At 39.0% G+C, this 20,529-nt stretch overlaps 1 protein-coding gene across 1 annotated transcript in view; it reads left to right on the forward strand.

The window, feature by feature from the left end:
* CDC42BPA (CDC42 binding protein kinase alpha) overlaps nucleotides 1-20,529 on the forward strand; it is a 328,701-nt gene that overhangs the window by 108,064 nt on the left and 200,108 nt on the right. The window contains 2 exon segments of the mRNA XM_043511659.1: nucleotides 6,313-6,396; nucleotides 14,861-14,956. Of these exon segments, the coding sequence (XP_043367594.1) occupies nucleotides 6,313-6,396; nucleotides 14,861-14,956 (180 nt within the window).

Below are 20,529 nucleotides of genomic sequence, written 5' to 3' on the forward strand. Positions count from 1 at the left end.
CACTTGCAGTTTAAGTCAAGATTGGGTGTCTTTCTAACAGAGATGCTATGGCAGTGGTTCTCAACCGGGATCTGGGGTCCCCTAGGGGGCCTAGAGCAGGTTTCATGGGGGCCTCCAAGCAGGACCAGCATTAGACTCGCTGGGGCCCAGGGCAGAAAGCCAAAGCCCCATCGCATAGGGCTGAAGCCCAGAGCCCCGCCATCCGGGGTTGAAGCTGAAGACTGAGCAATGTAATTTTGTGAGGTCCCTGTGGCATGGGGCCCCAGGCAATTGCCCTGCTTGCTTCCCAGTAACGCTGACCCTGGCTTTTATATGCAGAAAACCAGTTATTGTGGCACAGGTGGCCATGGAGTTTTTATAGCATTTTGGAGGGGCCTCAGAAAGAAAAAGATTGAGAACGTCTGTGCTATAGCGTAAAAAGAGGTGATGGGTTTGATGCAGAAAACACAGGGTAAGTTTCTATAGCCTTGTGATTGGTTCCCTCCACCCCAGGAGTGCAACCTGGAACTGGGGTACTGCTGAACCCTCTGTCTCACCAGCTTGGGCTCCCTCTCACACTGTGCTGCTGTGACAAGCTGAAGACCGCTCCTGGTCCTGCACTCATACAAACCTTTACATAGGCAGGGACACACCCAGGACTGCAGTTACATGAGGGCTTCTCCTCCACCATACATGAACTAATAATAGAGCGATTCCAGCCATCTCATCCTCCAGCTCCACAGCCTAGGACCTCGGAGCTGTACTGTCTTGCCCTGGTCAAAAGCCTCACCAGTGTATGAGTTATTACCCAGTCTGACCCTCCCTCAAAGTGGAGAGGACAATGCACAAGCCTTTGTTAGCTGAGCTGAGATTTTTCCCCAAGCACTTCACTCAAACCACACTGTTTCTAGGTAAAATATAAGGTAGATTTATTAACTACTAAAAGATAGATTTTAAGTGATTATAAGTAATAGCAAACAGGTCAAAACAGATTACCATAAGAAATAAAACAAGACTGCAATCTAAATTCTCTAAACTGGATTGGATTTGACTCAAACAGTTAAATAGTACACCCTGTTACATAGTACAAACAGTCCACCAAACTTCCATACACAGTTGGGCTTCCTTCTTTCCCTCCTGGGACAAGCACTTCCCCCAGTTCAGTCATTGTCCGTCCTTTGTTTCCAGGTGTTCCCTTGTGTGGGGAGTGAGGCCCAGTGGTGATGTCACTTCCCCCTTTTATAGCTTCTTCCATCTTGCTGAAAAGATCTTTTGCTGTGACCTGAGTCAAACAGTTCCCATTGTTGAGTGCTATCTCTGAGAGGTTTCCATTGTTCACAGTTCCTGGTATAATTCTTGTGAGTGTTTGTATTCTTCTGAATGGGCCATTTGGCCTTTTTATTGTTGTACAGTAACTCATCACTTAATGTTGTAGTTATGTTCTTGAAAAATGCGACTTTAAGTGAAACGATGTAAAGTGAATACAATTTCCCTATAAGAATTAATGTAAATAGGGAGTAGGGTGGGTTAGGTTCCAGGGAAATTTTTTTACCAGACAGAAATTATATACATATACATATATATATAAATTATATAATATACATATTAAACAAGTTCTAATCAGAGGATTGTCTGGGGACCTGCTCATAAGCTCCCTGAGGTTCTCCTAAAGCAATCGTGTTGATATCAGGTGGGATATTTCCCAGGGAATGCCTTGCTGCTAAATGATGAACTAGTACCTGGCTGAGTCCTCAAGGGTTAACACATTGTTGTTAATGTAACCACACACTTTACACGACAGCACTGAGAGAGGCAGGAGGGAGGAGACACAATAGATGCACAGCAGCGACTGCAAACACTTCCTGCAGAAACTGAAAATGATGATGAACCCATGCTATCCTGCTGGAGTGCACCACTCCGTTCTCTGGACGGCGCATGCAGGGCTGCACCAAATTTCCAAAGTGCTGGGGGGTGCTCAACCCCCGGCTCTGCCCCAGGCCTGCCCCCACTCCCCTCCCTCCCCCCCGCAAGCGTGCTGCATCCTTTGCTCCTCCCCTCCCCCCCCAGCCTCCTGAATGCTGCGAAACAGGTGATTGCTGCGGGCAGGAGGCATTGGGAGGGACGGGGGAGGCTTCACACTGCATTCTCATTCCTCCCCACCCCCCAAGCCTCCTGAATGCTGTGAAACAGCTGATTGTTGTGGGCAGGAGGTGGGGGGAGTTGCTGATCCGCAGGGCTCACCGGTGGGCTGGAGGGGAGCTGATGGGGCTGCCGGCCCACCCTGGTTCCAAGCCCCCACCTGCTAGCAGGCTGCGGCCAAACAACATTGCACAACTTTAAATGAGTATGTTCGCTAATAGATCAGTGACAGAACAACGAAACAGTGTTAATTGGGATGATGTTAAGTGAGAGGAGTTACTGTACCTGAAAGGCTGATTGTTGGGTGTTCCAACCTCACAGCATGTTTCAGTGGCACATACATAGCAAAACTTCATAATGTCATATACAGCGGTAGCACATACAGCTTAATAGGATATTAATGTTCAACAGATTGACTTTAAAATGATACCTCACAAGCATACTTTGGACAAAACATATAATTATATCACCAATGGTGAATATGGGATGCAGAGTGTCATTTTGGGGCATAGAGTGTCACAGGCCTGTGTTATGAAGCAGGTCAGTCTAGATGACCATAATGGTCCCTTCTGGTTTTAAAAGCTATGAAGTCATCTTTAAAAATGTGTTATCAGGTTGTGATCAACTCCTAGGGTTGATCACAACCAGTTAACATGTTTTTAAACATAAATTGCCCTGTTTAAAATTGTGTTAGTTAAAACATGGTTAGCTAACGTGTTTTTAAAAACGCAACATATTTTTCTAGTAGACATGGTCAATCTGTACCAAGCAACCTTGTAACCTTTATTTTATGTAAACCTTCTACCATGTCCCTAGATAAAACTCATTCTGTCTATGTCCCATACAAAGTCATGTTTAAAACTGTGTTGGCTATGGAGAGTAACTTCCTGTGGGTGTACTGTATTTTGTGTTGTCTATCTAGTTACATAGTAAGCTCTTTGAACTAAAGAGTTTGCTTTTACTATGCATTGTGCAACATGAACCACAATGGTGCTACGCAAATAGTAATCAACAAGGCTGCTATTGTTTCTAATCAAAATTAAAAGAAAATTCTGAAACGTTATATAGACACTAACGTGTGTGTGTGTGTGTGTGTGTGTGTGTGTGTGGATAGCATATGGAATACATATACACACAAACTCGTACACGGGGCCTTTTTGATGCTCTGCTATCCTCAAAAAATGTTCTGAACGGTCAAAGAAAGGAAGAACTGATAATCACTCCCTTCTGTTCATCATAAAAGTCTGGTTCCTGGAACTTATTAAAACTGGACATTTAAATTTTTTTAAATTTATTTTTTTTCTGTGAGTAACCCACTGAAAAATGTTTGGTATGTGCTGATGTAAACGTTTTGATTTTAGTTGGATTTTATTTTCTCTTTCATTCTTCCAACAGTTTTACATATTTCCCACAAACAGCAGTGCTGCCTGGCATGCTGTCCAACTGCTTCTGCCCCTTATTAGCTAGGCTTCTCATCTCTAACTATATGTAAACATGTTTCTCTTTGCTTCCTCAAGTATTTTTCTAACAGAAGCTACCAAAAAACCCAAAATGACAATAAATGCCCTCTTGTTTCCCAGATCAGCTGGGGTAGAGATCACTCTGCATGCAATGATTGCGATTTTCAAAGGGATCAAAGGGAGTTAGGTGCCTAAGTTCCATTGAAAGTCAATGGGAGTTGGAGACCTAACTCTTTTAGCCTTCCTTGAAAATCGTAGCAGACGTGCTCAGACCTTGGATCATTAGCAGCCACTTCCAACACTATGGGCCAATTTGGAAATACCTAACTCCTTGACAGAGTTTGAAAAGTCCACTGACTTCTTTACTAGTGCCGAGCAGAAGGGTTCCCTGGTAAATGAAGGGGTTTTACTTGTTAATTTTTGCAGAATTTAATCTCTTCTTAAAACAAAAGAAAAACTTTCGAGCCCTTATGGTTGTAAAGGTCACCTTCCAAATATGAAAAAAAATATAAACTGATGCAGTGTTGTCTCGTGAATGAGACATCCAGCTCCACTGCCTTTGGAATTGCTCATAGATTTCTCAAGCAGCAACAGAGTAAAACTGAAACAAGTTTCAACACTTGTATTTAGAACCTTGGGACAGCTAAGGAAACTGACAAGGAATCTAAATCTTTTTCAGTACCAAATTTGAGCAAGTCTTGAGAAATCCCAAGTCTGGACCTGAAAGTCTTTTATGAATATGAATCTAAACTGAAGTCTGTGGTAGATTTTTCAATCATTGTCAATTTTTAACTCGAGACTGGAAGTTTTTCTAAAAAGAACTGCTGTGGTTCAAACAAGAATGATTTTGGGGAAGTTCTATGCCTGGTTATGCAGTATGTCAGAGTAGGTGTTCACAGTGGTCCCTTCTGGCCTTAGAATCTATATTTTTTTTTAATGAATCTGTGTATGGGAACCTAGGTTCATATGCTTGACCTTTATTGGGGATAGTCTTTAAAAATTTAGTTTGGAAACTAGTTTCAACAGCTAGGTCTGATATCCTTGTATTTTCTTCTCTTTTCATTTCTTCTTGAATTGCATTTTATTTTCAGAAGGGGGTGAGATGAGGGCAGGACTGATTAATGTACCATAGCACCTCTGGGAGTTAATAGCTGTTCCACCCAATTTATAGTTTAGCAAGAGAAAGAGAGTGTTTCTGCTTTAGACTTCTATAAGAACTGTAAATGGAGTTTAACATGCACCTATACTAGCTTGATGAAGCTGTTTCAGCTGGTGCCACCTTTGAAGAAGGGTTGAAAAGAGCCTTGTGTGACATTTCCTTCATCAAGCTGTCAGCATCTGTTGCATTTTCTTTCCTGTTATTATTTCTCTAGCATGTAGCCAGGTTGCTGAATATGAAAGAGATGGAGAAAGTGTAGAGTTCAACCATATATAAAATAGCGTATGTATGTATGTTGTCACTAGCCTGCAGGGTAAAGATGATGCTAATCTGTGAGACAACATCCTGGTCTGCAACCAAAACAAAAACAGTCTTTTCTATTCTTAGGCCCTGGGAGCATGCCTTTCGTTGCAAGTGAATGGGAATTGGGGTAGATTGATGTATGAATTTTAAAATTTATGAAGCACTGAACTTTTCATATTTGAAGGTTAATTTTGTGGCTCAGGAGGCTGAGTCCTGGGTTCTGTTGTTAGCTTTGCTTCAGACTTTCTTTGTTTTTATGTCTTATCCAAACTAAGGAATTCAGGACTGTAGCTATGATGTCTACATTGTGAAAACAAGAAAAATAATAAATTTGTTTTGTATAAACGTCCCCACCTCCCACTTGCCCTTCCTCTTTCTTGATATGATCCCATCCTGGCTTTTGTCATAGTGTATCTAATGTAGATTGTAAAATCCTGAGGACAAGGAGTTTGGGTTTTTTTCTCTTGGTAAATTGTCAAATGTACCTATGATACCTAATGTAAATGTTAAGTAAGAGTCATAACTTCTCTATTTTTAAGTTTTCCAATCCATAAAATGGGGATGATGATATTCTCCTAGTTCATGGGGGTGTAAAGAGACCTCAGTGAAAGCTTCATATGGAAGATGGTATAGGAGTGCAGAGTATTATGCTTAATTATTTTTTATTTATTATAGCTTCCCCTGTTCCCCTGTTGAAATGGGTCTAGAAGATTGATCCTGTAGCAAATCTCCAGTAAATGATTTGTTGTACCAGCTGATATTCTGATGTTTCTTGGTTTTGGGACCTGACTACTACGTTACCAGGAGCTCTTTCTTGTTTGTCGCTGCAGCCATTTAGTTCAGTGATAGAAGAGAGTGGGTTCAATAACTGTTCCAAGTTTTGGGAACATATCCAGTGATGATATGGCAGTAATAAGATAGAGGGGGAAGGAAGTGCTGTACTGATAGAAGTGCCATCTTTCAGCTGTGATCAGCTATTGTAATGTAGAAGGATATACTTTTATGTAATGGAGGCTTAAGGGGAATTTAAGAACTTTTACAGAACAAATACCCTGGACAGCTGTGAAATTACTCTTCATGGTTTGTGATGATGAATGCTTGGTACGGCATCATGTACAAAGAGTGAAGTTATAAATCAAAGAGTCCAAAATCCTATCACAACAAAAATAAATTAAAGCAACTCAGCCATCTACATATTTCCAAAAAAGGATTATTCTGGCAACCACTTATTTTCCTATTTTAGGTTATTCATCTGCAATTTATGTTTTCCAGGTTGCAGTAGTAAAACTGAAAAATGCAGATAAGGTATTTGCCATGAAAATACTGAATAAATGGGAGATGCTGAAGAGAGCTGAGGTAAGACTACAGAAATGTTTTTAGTGTTCATATACTTGCTTGTGAGGACTTTATTCAGTTACTCTTCTTTTAAAAAAATATTGATGAATTTTCATAAAGAAACAAACAATAAAAATACAAAAAGGTAGTAGATTTATAGCTTGTATATGTTACCCAAAGCCACATTTTCCAAGGATATCCAATAAATGTATGCAATTACACAACTTTATAACTGGTCAAAGCTGAAAGACCATACAGTACAAAATCAGACAGTATTACACAGGCCTAACATGTTAGAGTTGGGGGTAACCAACCCCGCCCTCCAAATAAATAAAAAATAAAAAAAAGGGAGAGAGTACAGGAAGAGGAAGAGAAAAAGCAGAAAGGGTAGGTGCAATGGTACCCTGGCATTATTTGAGCTATCTCAGCATTCTTTATCCAAGTATATCAAGAATCAGGTTCAAAATTTCTTCTAATTCATATAATTGCTCTCAGTCTCAATAAGTTATTATTTCTTTTGTTGCTAATGCAGAAGGTATGAATACCACTACTCTATTCTGGGCATAAACCTACTCCTCCACTTTTTGTTAAATTCTGAGCCAAAATCTTAGTGGTGGAGATAAAACCAGCATGTAGATACGTAACCTGGGATTATAATTTTCAACTGAGGTTTGGTTGCAGAAGCCAACAACTAATTTCACTCTTGTGTCCACCTATTTCCACAGCTGCCTAGCTGTTGGACAGTCCATAGCATATATATCAGGATTCCATTTTCTTTACTACAGCATCAACAAACCGCTTGCTTGTGCAACCTCTGTTGAGTCTAGTACATTTTGAATAAAATATTTTTCTGTATCAGGCATAGCCTGAGATCCACACAAGCATTTTTAACATTCTGTAATATGCTCTGCCATTGGGGTACTTTTAAGGACTGTGATAATTCCCTTTCCCACGCTTTCACAAAGAACTCCAGACTGCTGGAGTTCCTCTTCATTAGTAAAGCATACATAGTGGACATGGGCCTGGGGAATGTATGAACATTCCAGGGGTTCTTAGTAACTCTGAGGCCTGTGGCAGTCCTAGGGCATCCAGATCAAACTGATAAGTTGGCAAGTGTTTTAGTTGTTAGTACAGTCACTCCACTAAGGATGGCCGGTTATATTGTTTCTTTAATTTTAGACATCCTTATCAAACCCCTGTTCAGCCAGTTTCTCCAGGTTTTTTCCCAATTTTCAAATCTGGGTTACCCTAGATGCGTACTTTTGGAGCACAGCAAGGCTGAAATGGATACCTCTTAGCTAGGACAGCCCAGACCCTTTGCATAGTCACTGATGCAGGCATCCTATTTTTCTCTATCAGACAAAGAAAAACTCATTTTCCTGCTGAGGGAGTTAGATGCATTAATACCCGTCCAGTTTCCACGTATGTAGGTATCATGGTGTTAGCATGCTGGAACCAATTTGACATCTGTGACCTGATGAAAAGGATAATAGTAATTTTGTAGGTCTGGGAGCACAAACCACTCTTCGACATTAGGGAGCTGGAGGTTTTTAAATGATAGTCATGTGTTGACCAGGGCCCCACAGAAATGCTCTAACAATGTTAGTAAATTTTTTAAAATGAAAAGAGGGATATATATATAGGTAGGCCATTTAGAATATAGAGGAGCCTAAACAATATTCATTTTTACTGTATTGACCTTCCCCATAGCTCAGGGAGAGAAGATGCCACTTATTTGTATCATTACTTATTTCAAAGAGTACAGGATCTAAAGTTATCTTCACTAGTTTGTTAAAGTTTCTTGGTACTTTTATACTTTATTACATCAGGTTGCCTATGGAAATTCCTTTGGGAAAAAGCCCCACAACATGACAACCAGGAGATTTGTAATATTTTTTATTTTTCCCAATTTATTTTTTAACTAGCTATTGCTCCAAATTTTTGAATTGGTGATAGGAGGTTAGAATAGTGATTTGTAGTTTGGATATACACAAAAGGACATTGTCTGCATATAACATCAGTCTGTATTCCATGGAACCAAGTTGCATGTCTTGGGTATCTGGATAAGTTTGTATAGTTTTTCTCCTCTTTAAACAAAATGAAAGTGAACCTTATTGGGTTTGAGTACAGTATTTCAACCAGTTGTGCTTGTGAATCCACCTTATAGTAATTTCATTTAGACCACATTTCCCTAGTTTGGTTATGAGAATGTCATGTGAAACTATGTTAAAAGCCTTACTAAAACCAAGATACATCACATCTACTGCTTCCACCCTATCCACTAGGCCGGTAACGTTGTCAAAGAAGGAAATCAGGTTGATTTGGCATGATTTGTTCTTTACAAACCCATGCTGGCTAATCCTTATAACCCTATTATGCTTCAGGTGCTTTCTTCCTGTTTGGAATGCAGCCCTTATTATGTGATTTTTTTTTTAACTATACTGATACAAATACAGTTGATTTAGGGAATATGTACACTTAAAACATTACAGCTGCAACACTGCACTGCTGTAGATACTTGCTACAGTGACAGTTGGGGTCTTTCATCGCTGTAGTTAATCCACCTCCCCAAGAGGTGGTATCTGGGTTGATGAAAGAATTCTGCCATTGACCTAACGCTGTCTTCGCTGGGGATTAGGTTGACAGCTATATCCCTCAAGGGTGTGGATTTTTCACACCCCTGATAGACATAGCTATGTAAATTTTCAGTGTAGACCAGCCCACAGATATCAGTTTATTGAAAAGTAGGAAAGGATAAATTATAGCAGTAAAACCAGCTTTGTTGTAAATTTATTTTAGGGGCTTAAATTATTTTAACATAGTATGTTCCGTAAATATGTGTGCTTGTGTAACATTTCAATTGCATAGAGTAAAAGTTAACCCTTGTACATGGTGCCAGCAGTTCCCCCCAAGTCTGGCATAACATCTTCCAGCTAATGTAGTTAGTCCTGTATCTCAAGTGGTAGAAGTCTCTGCTACAGTGCAGAAGACTCAGGGTTCAAACCTTGAAGAGGTTACTGCAGTTCTACGTAACAGAATTTGTTTTTACTTTTGTTCTTTAAAACATCCTAAGACATTAAGTACAAAAACTACATTACAAGGATGTTATGTAGGTTGCAAAATCAAGAACTGAAAAGTAAGGAAAATGTCAGATTAACAGTAGCCCATGCAACCTTAATTTGGCCCCTTATGTATGGTTATGACCCTTAATTACATGACCCCATACAATTTTTTCCACAAGGCCCCTGCCTAATTCAGTGAACAGGTTGGACACACCAGGATGCTGAACTAAGGTTGCAAGAGCAATCATAAATCTATCATATTCTAACTTGCATGCTTGCCTTTGCAACCTAAATATTTTTAACACTTTTTATATGTAATGTTACTTAGTTTGACAAATGCCTTCTATTGGCTTACTGATCCATACAAGAAATCAATTGGCTGACTGTGCCTAGATTGTGGTGTATTTGGGAGATATTGACTATCAAAACATGGTAGTTAGCCCTTGATAGCTTTCTTTCTCTGTTGTGCTCCTTTCCCTATCGTCCATCCCTGTGTTGTATTTTTATAGTATAAGCTTTTTACATGTACTTTGGTATTTGTGCAATATATTGTAGACACTACTAAATCTTATTGTTGTTATTATAATAATAGGGCAGGCACACACTGCAAAAATTGAAAAGAACAACATTTGCAGGTATGTGGGGCATTGAAGGTCACACTGTGTAATGCAGTTTAATTCCAGAAGGTTCTGTTTCCATTTTTTGTCATCTGGTCACCAAACCAGTGGAAAAATAAAGCTGTAGTTCTTTTTAGACTGGCTGTGCAGACTTCAAGAAACCCACTGGGACCTGTGGGAAGGGTATTTTAAATACCTTGCATAGAGAAGATATTTCAAAACTATTTATAACCTTATTTTAATGGAAAGAAATACAATTTTTAAACTGGCTTTAAGAGGGTACATTTAAAAATATAATGGAGTTTTATTTCTAGTTTTGATTTATCTGATCTTGCTTTCATGCTGAAATAATGAAACATACTACACACTGTAATTTCATCTAACTTTGGGGGGAAACACCGCTAGAGCTGAAACAAGTTCCCAGCCAATGGGAGCTGTGGGAACCCGAGGGCCGCCGGGATGTGTTGGCTGCTGCTTCCCACAGCTCCCATTAGCCGGGAAAGGCGAACTGTGGCCACTCTGAGCTGCGGGGGGCCATGCCTGTGGATGACCGACGTAAACAAAATGTCTCGTGGCCCACCAGCGGATTACACTGATGGGCCACGTGCCGAAGGTTGCCGATCCCGGTCTAGGTTTACATGTTCCTGCCACAGCACAAGCAGCTGGACTTGATTACTTTTCTATGTCCCTTCAAGTTCTACATTTCTATGATTCTGTCATTTATGTTCATTTAATGTGATATAATTTTCATAAAACATGCAGGAGCCATATAAATCAACACTTGGTCTTAATTTTTCTTTGGAAATGCTCTCTAGAAACACAATGGATTTCCCTTTAATCTTACTTATTAAACAGTTGACTGAGCGCGTTGGAGATCATCAGAATATAAACACCAAGATAGAAATAAATTGGAATGCAAAAAATGCAGCTGAATTCCATCATGTGTGGCTTATTTATACTGCATTTCATTCTAGAACTTTAACTAAAACAAGCTTTTGGTGTAGTCTAATATGAAGAGATTAAGTGTTGTAGAGCATTGAGTGCTAAAGATCCAACAGTTCATAAAATAGTTCTGATCAATAGATCAGCAGAAGATCTATTGATTAAGATTAATGTACAATAATTTTGCACTTTACAAACGTTATCAAGTGTTTGGTAACGTACACTGAAGCTATTAGTCATATTTGTCATATTACCTTGGGTCTTAAATCTAGTACTAAATTTGCTTACTGCTCCTTCATTTTATCCTTTAAGGGGAAAAATTAATCTGTCTTAATTGGCTGTCACTCAGTCCTGTTGGCCTTCTCATCAGCTGGGAGAGTAGGAGCACCGCATGACCCATCCTGTAGATAACTTTTCAAGGGCCTGTTTTTATGCAGTTGCATAATTTACCATATAATGAGCTCCATTATTTGTTGATGGCCCTACATAATTTAGTAGTAGACCCACAGAAAGCATTGGGACTGTTTGAAGTGGGGAAGGGAAGGATTGGCAGTCCAAGAGAAGCTGTCCACCGAGTGGAGGCCAGACAGGTCAAGGAAAAAGTGAAGTACAAGAAAATTTGGCCAGATAGGCTGGGGAGAGGCACCCAATAGTATTGTTTATTCTATCTAGACTAGAAGGAACCCAAGGATATTACAAGTTAAAGCAGATTTCATACATCTAAAATAAATGTTTATTTTTATACATATACATTTTAAACATTTACTTTTGATGTGTGTAGGTTGAGATTGTCAAAGCCATCTAAGAGACTTAGATACACATCTTCCCTAAAAATGAATCCACACTGTAAGCCTCAGGATTTGTGTACTTGGAAAAGTTTCATCCAGAGGGAGCTTAGTGAAGTGGGGCTGAGGATCCAGGGAGAGGTTGAGTAATATGAGAAGATCAGGAGCCCAAGACAAAGTGGTACTGGTGAGAGAGCTGCTTCTGCTTTCTCTGCCAGGCTATTAAAATTTCAAATGTGATCTACTGTGGTAAAAATTGCTGCCAGCTCCAGGCATTCTCCTCCACATCCAGGAGCGTTTTGTGCTCAAGGAATGCAAGATCTTTTGTGAATTTGTGTCAGATACGATGGCACAATAAATATTAGATAGACTCATTGTAGAAACTAGCTCCATGCATCTGTGTAATAACATGCAGTTTGTTTACTTGTCATTATGTTGTGGGAACAACAAAGAGTTTCTAGTTTCTCATTGTTCTCTATTTCTGGCAAGACTTAAACAAAACAAAACAAAACCAAACCACTCTTCCCCCATATTCTTTTTTTGTTCTCATGCTATTTCTCATTTGACTCTGAATAAAGATCTTTTGTTTATTGTGCAGTGTATTTTATTACTGAATCTTGCGTCAGTCATTCCTATTCTCTCTTGCATAGTGTTACTATTCAGGTGTAAAAAGTGAGTAAGTGTTTCTTCTTTCCGACCTCTGTCTCACATTTGCTCATTTTAGTCGTCAAAACAAGGTTTGGTGTGTTTTGGTTGCTCTTATAAGTGTAGCTTCAGCTTTGCGCAAAAATCATTAAGCTGCACTCTTCGTTTCTCCCTCTCCAAAGTTCACTGCCAACAATAACCATACTTAATTAATTTGCAAACTGGATACAATTAACTTAGGCTTTAATAAAGACTGGGAGTGGATGGGTCATTACACAAAGTAAAACTATTTCCCCATTCTCTTCCCCCCCCCCCACTGTTCCTCAGACTTCTTGTCAACTGCTGGAAATGGCCCACCTTGATTATCACTACAAAAGGTTCCCCCTCTCCTCCTCCACCCACTCTCCTGCTGGTAATAGCTCACTTTATCTGATCACTCTCCTTACAGTGTGTATGGTAACATCCATTGTTTCATGTTCTCTGTGTATATAAATCTCCCCACTGTATTTTCCACTGAATGCATCTGATGAAGTGAGCTGTAGCTCACGAAAGCTTATGCTCAAATAAATTTGCTAGTCTCTAAGGTGCCACAAGTACTCCTTTTCTTTTTGCGGATACAGACTAACACAGCTGCTACTCTGAAACCTGTCATACTCATTTTGGTATTTGGCTGTTTTTGGAAATGAGGTTGAAAAAATAAAAAGGAAGAAAAGGTTTGATTTTTCTTTAAGCTATTGCTTAAATATGAAGACACAGGATATGGTATAAGATGATGAAATTATCTGAAACTGATTAAATGTGTATCTGGAGTAGCAGAATATTTACAGTATATCTTGGCAGAGTTTCTCATCTACACTTTACCTCCAAATCTCCATCTATCCACTAATCTCCTTCTCTCTTTCATCCTTTTCTAGCCAGCTCCCACTCAAAATCCAAGAATGTCCTGGTCTCTGCATCTTCAAAAACTAAAAAACCCCATCTGCTTCTTCAACTATCACCCTATCCCTCTTCTGGCTTTCACTCCAAATTCACTGAAGATCATTTACAACCGTGGTCTGGAATTCCTGTCCTGCAGTTACATCTTGGATCCTCTTCAGTTTGGCATCCTTCCTTTCTAGTTTACCAAATCTGCTCTCTCCAAGATTGCTACTGACATTTTCCTCGCCAAGTCTCAAGGACTCTGATCACTTTGATCTGTCTCCTACTTTTGACACTGTTTGTTCTCCTTCTCAGCCATTCTCTCCCTTGGCTTTTACAACTCTGTGCTCCTGTGGTTCTCCTACCTCTCTGGCAATTCCTGAGCCTCTCTTGGTGGTTTCTCCTCTTCCCCTTTTCTACCCTGTGTGGGATCTTGGAGGACTCCATCTTTGGCTTGCTCCTCTTCTTGCTTTATATCTTCTCACTGGGTGATTTCATCTGCTGACATGATTTCAACTACCATCTTTAGACCAATGACTTGCAAATATGCTTCTTTCAATCCCATCTTGCATCTCAACCTGTCTCTAACATGTCCTCCTGGATGTCTCACCATCAGCTTAATTCTAACGTGGCCAAACCCTCAAATATGATGCCAAAAAGAAATCAGCTAGTTTGACTAACAGATTGAGGGGAAGATGGAAGTAGCTGGAGGTTACTTTATTTATAATCATTAGAAAAATATTGCATATATAAAATATGACTGTACCAGTGTAAACCTGGAGTGACAGTGCTATGAAATAAGCCCATAATATGTAGAGCCAGATCCTACTCCTGTGGACTTCAGCTGCATTACTATAGGGGTCATTGTGTTTGGGTACTTATATAAATATATTTGTGCTTATAAATTATATAATGCAAATAGTCTCACAGAGAAGCAGCTCTGATTAAAATAAATAATCTTGCTGTATTTTTTCAATGCAGAAAATACAGAGGTTGGGGTGAGAATCTGACATTGTCTTGTTGCTGTAGATAAGACAGCACTGTTTTGTACTGAATCAAACAATCTTGCAGTACAGTTGTGTGGGCTGTAATTTTTTGGACAAGTTATAAATCCTGAAAATGAGTGTTTATAATAGAAACATATATAGCTCACAGAAGAAATTGTGCACATGTAGGGCTAGTTCTGCCCTCGGATACCATAATATAATCTCATTGACTTCCCCATGAACAGGTCTGAGAGCAGATTTTGACCTGTGATCTGGAGACAGTGAGCAGAACAGTCTGTTTTTTTTCTGTCTTCATCCCAAGAACAATAACGAGGAAGTACAGTTGTACTCGAAATAGATGTAAAGTGTTGATACACTGCTGGCCCCATGTTCTCAACATGTCAGGAGTGTGGATTAAATGCCTTTTACTGAAGGGGGATAAATGTACCTTGTAATGTCATCCTATGTATTTGATTGCCATTTCATGACATACATTTATTGTAACTAAAGAATTCTTTTTCCCCCTTCAGACAGCCTGTTTTCGAGAAGAGAGGGATGTACTAGTGAATGGAGATAACCAGTGGATCACAACATTGCACTATGCCTTCCAGGATGACAACTATTTAGTGAGTGTTCCTTTAGATATCTATTAAAGTGATTTTAGGCTTTAGTCTGATATTGAAATACAGATATAGTGTGTGTGCAATGGTTAGCCCTATGTTTGAAATTGAATCTCCATATGCATCAAAACCTTGTCAAATGCATTATTGTGCATAGAGGTTTATAGTATGGAAACTAGTCAGGGGGGTTTAGTGAATTTGGCCATGAATATCTCAAGATGCTAGGTTGCTTTGTTCTTTCTATGAGTCTGCAATTATTGGGCAGACTTCTGTGACCAGTAGGTATCCGGTAATCTGACTATTCTTCTTTTGGGAGTGCTCTTGCAATTATATTACTGTACCTTTTCTATAATCTTGTCATTTACTTTGTCCCAGTAATCCTGGTCTGATTCACAGAATGAAATAGCAGTAATTTTTTTTCCTACTATGAAATTAGAGTTAGATATAAAGTTTGTTTAATCTTGATTATTGTTTTTAAATTTTGGAACTGGAATGGTCCTGTTGATTTGAAATTCACCCAGCTGGGCTCTGGCAAAGAGTAGAGAAGCATAATTTCAATTCTGAACTGTCTCCTCCTGCTGGTTGGGGGGCTTAACCACAAAAGTCCCAGAAGGGAACAGAAAGCCACTGTATAACTTAGAAAAGCCACTTAAAAAAAAATCAATTTGCATAGAACTGAAGATTATAATTGCAGATGAAAGTATCTAAATACGTTTATGTTAAGAAGTATGTCTGAAATGTAATTGGAATGCCTTTTGGTTTTGTTCTGAAAAGTTTGGGTTGTTATGTTTCTTAGTCATTTAAAAAGGGAGTGGTTTGGTACTCTTCATAGTAAAATGAATTATTGCATGCTAATGCTGAAACTTAAATTGATGTACATGTCTAAAATGTATTTCCATCATAAATTTCATTGAAAGAATCTAATCTTTCATATTACATTTAACTGTTAGGTAATATATAGGATTCAAGAAGGAAAATTAATAAAGGATAATAAGCTTTTACTAAATCTTTGTCATTTTAAAAAATAAATTTAGCATACTTGAATTGTGTTGCTAACCTTATTGTATTTACTTTCCTGTCTTGCAAAGTACACTTGATACACACGAATTGGTAGTTTTGAAGTCTTACTACCCCATTACTTCTGTTTAGCATTGTCATTAGTAGGTGTTATGTTTTTTTTTCTTTTTTAAATCCCAGTTTTCAACTAAAGGCTATTTCCTGGTCATTTCACGGATGAAATCACTTTAACTTCAGTAAAATTACTGGAGAAAAGCATGTATGATTTGGTCCTTAAGGTAAAGGAAATTCGTGAATGTAGGACTTGCAGAACTGGGACCTTTGGTCATGATACTGCAGTTAAATGCACTAGCACAGCCTCTTGCAATCTTGCAGCATTCCCTTGACTTCAGTTGGTCTTGGCACAGGTTCAGGGCTTTGCTTGTGTGTATCTGTTAACAGGATCAGGGCACAGGTTTTCCATTTCCTCACTGAGTAATATGGACCAGTAAAAACTATAAATATGTTCTGACGACTAGCAGTATTACTAAGAAAACATTATATATTCAGTTGCAGCCTGCCAGAACTAATTTTAATCTAGCCTCTTTCCTTAATATACTCGTTGAGCACAGAGCTGCTTCCATTCTTTATCATAGATAGTCTGTTAAACATGTGCTAGTTTTGCAAATTGTGTTTCATTTGGGAGAAAAAGGCAGGAAAACTTTCTGATTCTCAGTATTTTAATATGTGCTTTGAGCATATTATTTTTTTCTTGTGATAAAATAAACATTTGAAAAGTACCTGTGATACAGAATTTAGGCAGATCTATGACCTGAATTGAATGCCTTTGTGTTAAATATGTATTTATTGCTGGAGTTTAACAGCCTTAATTTGCACGTCTACCCTTTTAAATAGGTTTTTTTTTAAATTGATGTTTGATTTTTAATTGTGGAAGCATTGTCATGCTGTGCAGTAGTGACATGTGCAGTATATAAAAATAATTACTGTATAACTCATTCATAAGCCGAATATTTTTGGTAAAAAAGTGATGCATCAAAGAGCAGGGGTTGGCTTATAGATGGGTCTACACGAAAATTTCATGATTTTTAAACTCTATGAAATCATTGAATTGAATATCTAACATTGTTGTTTTGTTTACCTGGAGCATCTGCAGGCATGGAGCCCCTCAGTTCCCTGTGGCTACGGTTCACTGTTCCCAGCCAATGGGAGCTGTGGGAAGTGGTGCGCCACTTCCCTTAGCTCCGATTGGCTGGGAACGGCAAACCGCAGCCACAGGGAACTGAGGGGCTCCATGCCTGCAGATGCTCCAGGTAAACAAAATGTCCCAACCCGCCAGCTTTCCCTGAAGGGCTGGGAGCCAAAGTTTGCCAACCCCTGAAATATAGTGTTGGCTTATGAAGGGGTCATACAATTTTTACCTATCCATCTTGGGGGGTCGACTTATAAACGAACGTGCTAATGAATGAGTATATATGGTAATAGATATGATGGGTCTGCACACATTAAAAAAGGGATATGTTGCCCAATTTATTGGTAGCGCAGTTTTTATTATAATGAAAAACTTCGATCTGCAGCTTAATCAGCTCAGTTTTTCCTTAAATCTTTATTTATTATTGTTACAACTGTGAAAGCAAAAGTATAAAAAAAAATGTAAGGAACATTTTTGTGAAGAAGACTCTGACATAATATAAATATGCACAACTGAGTTGGGGTTACTGTGTCCTAGTGGCATCTTAATTTATTTCTATAGATGATATCTGTTTCCTTTTCAGCATTATTGTAGTCTCTTCTAAATGTCTCATGTACAGGTTTACTGCTATCATAAAAATTGAGGATGTTTTAGCTGCTTGTTATCGGGTTTCAGTATTTTTCAGATTATTTTAGTTACTCACAAACTGGAGAATATTTTGAAGGACTAATATCGTAAACTAATACAAATGTAAATTTTAAGTTTGTTTTATTTACTGTTCTATGTTGGAGTGTAGATGAATGAATATTGTACCAAAATATGAATTTAACAACTTCTGTGGAGTGAATTCTTTTTCATCATGGTATTTGTATTATTTTGTCTATTCACCATTAAAAAACAGTGTAAAAAAAAAAAGTCAGGGGAGGTCCCGGACGACTGGAAAAAGGCTAATGTAGTGCCCATCTTTAAAAAAGGGAAGAAGGAGGATCCTGGGAACTACAGGCCAGTCAGCCTCACCTCTGTCCCTGGAAAAATCATGGAGCAGGTCCTCAAAGATTCAATTCTGAAGCACTTAGAGGAGAGGAAAGTGATCAGGAACAGTCAGCATGGATTCACCAAGGGCAAGTCATGCCTGACTAATCTAATTGCCTTCTATGATGAGATAACTGGCTCTGTGGATGAGGGGAAAGCAGTGGACGTGTTATTCCTTGACTTTAGCAAAGCTTTTGACATGGTCTCCCACAGTATTCTTGCCAGCAAGTTAAAGAAGTATGGGCAGGATGAATGGAGTATAAGGTGGATAGAAAGCTGGCTAGATTGTCAGGCTCAATGGATAGTGATCAATGGCTCCAGGTCTAGTTGGCAGCCGATATCAAGTGGAGTGTCCCAAGGGTCAGTTCTCAGGCCGGTTTTGTTCAATATCTTCTTTAATGATCTGGAGGATGGCGTGGATTGCACTCTCAGCAAGTTTGCAGATGACACTAAACTGGGAGGAGAGGTAGATATGCTGGAGGGTAGGGATAGGAAACAGAGCGACTTGGACAAATTAGAGGCCTGGGCCAAAAGAAATCTGATGAGCTTCAAGAAGGACAAGTGCAGAGTCCTGCATTTAGGATGGAAGAATCCCAGACTAGGGACCATGCGGCTAAGCAGCAGTTCTGCAGAAAAGGACCTAGGGATTACAGTGGACGAGAAGCTGGATATGAGTCAACAGTGTACCCTTGTTGCTAAGCAGGCTAACAGCATTTTGGGCTGTATAAGTAGGAGCATTGCCAGCTGATCGAGGGACGTGATCATTCCCCTCTATTCAACACTGGTGAGGCCTCACCTGGAGTACTGTGTCCAGTTTTGGGCCCCACACTACAAGAGGGATATGAAAAAATTGGAAAGTGTCCAGTGGACAGCAACAAAAATGATCTGGAGCACATGATTTACAAGGAGTGTCTAAGGGAACTGGGATTATTTAGTCTGCAGAAGAGAAGAATGAGGGGGGGATTTTTCAGCTGCTTTCAACTACCTGAAAGGGGGTTCCAAAGAGGATGGATCTAGACTGTTCTCAGTGGCACCAGATGGCAGAACAAGGAGTAATGGTCTTAGGTTGCAGTGCGGGAGGTTTAGGTTGGATATTGAACCAAAACTTAGGTTGGAAAAACTTTTTCACTAGGAGAGTGGTGAAGCACTGGAATGTGTTACCTAGGGAGGTGGTGGAATCTCCTTCCTTAGAGATTTTTAAGGTCAGGCATGACAAAGCCCTGTCTGGGATGATTTAGTTGGGGATTGGTCCTGCTTTGAGCAGGGGGTTGGACTAGATGACCTCCTGAGATCCCTTCCAACCTTGATATTATATGATTCTATGACTTGAAATGAGAGAATCAGATCATCTTTGGCTGAAGATCATCTTTGGTTGGCTAACTCTTGTTTCATCTGCCAAACGAGAACCAAAGAATTTATTTGCATATCTGAGAATTCTTCAGAGTTATATTGGGTAGAAAGGTATATATATTTGCTATATAAAGAATTTATATGGTCAGCTTTTAGTTCTTCTGCCTCGCTCAGGATGGAGCATGATGTAGGCACATAAGACATTTGTTGACCTCTATACTGTTCAGCTGACAACATGAGAACTGACCAGCCAACCAACTTGTGAAATCCGTTGAACTGCACCTTACTGCTGTATAGATAAAGAACAGTTTTAAAATAGAAATCTCCTCTTTGTAATGTTCTTTTTTTTTTTTTTTTGATCTTCTTAATGATCTTGGTCTTAGAAGAAAAAAATAATGCATTTATGTGAATGAATGATACTACTTGGGGCAGTGGTTTGAATATTCAAAGAATTCCAAAGAATTCACTCCATTGTTGCATTAAAAATTCACCTTACAAATTTAAATTTGTAAGGTGAATTTTTAATGCAACAATGGAGTGAATTCTTTGGAAATCTTTGGAATAACTTTGATCCTGAAAATATTCGTGCACACCTTTAACTTCAAGCACATGGTTAGTCCCAATAACTTCAATGTGACTACTTGCAGGCTTATGTGTTGGGTGATATTTTATCATCACTTTATTGCTTTTGTTACACCTGGAAAAATTTCTTTTGTAGTAGAATGAAGGTATAAAAGTGCTGTATAACAAGCAAAACAAAAAAAAATCCCTTTGTATTTATGGTTGCATCAACTACATTTTTTTTAATAGCTTCCAAAAATATTGTGTTAAAAAAGGTGAATGATCGCTGTAGACAAATACACAAGATCGTGTTTCAGTGAAGAAAAAGGAATGCTGTTGCAGTTTTTTCCCGCGTTCTTTCTCAGCAATAACTAGGCTTGGCAGAATTCAATGTTTATTTATAATTTTGATGGATAATATCAATGTTTAT

The sequence above is a fragment of the Dermochelys coriacea genome, chromosome 3 (genome assembly GCF_009764565.3).
Source record: "Dermochelys coriacea isolate rDerCor1 chromosome 3, rDerCor1.pri.v4, whole genome shotgun sequence".
Classification (NCBI taxonomy): Eukaryota; Metazoa; Chordata; order Testudines; family Dermochelyidae; genus Dermochelys; species Dermochelys coriacea.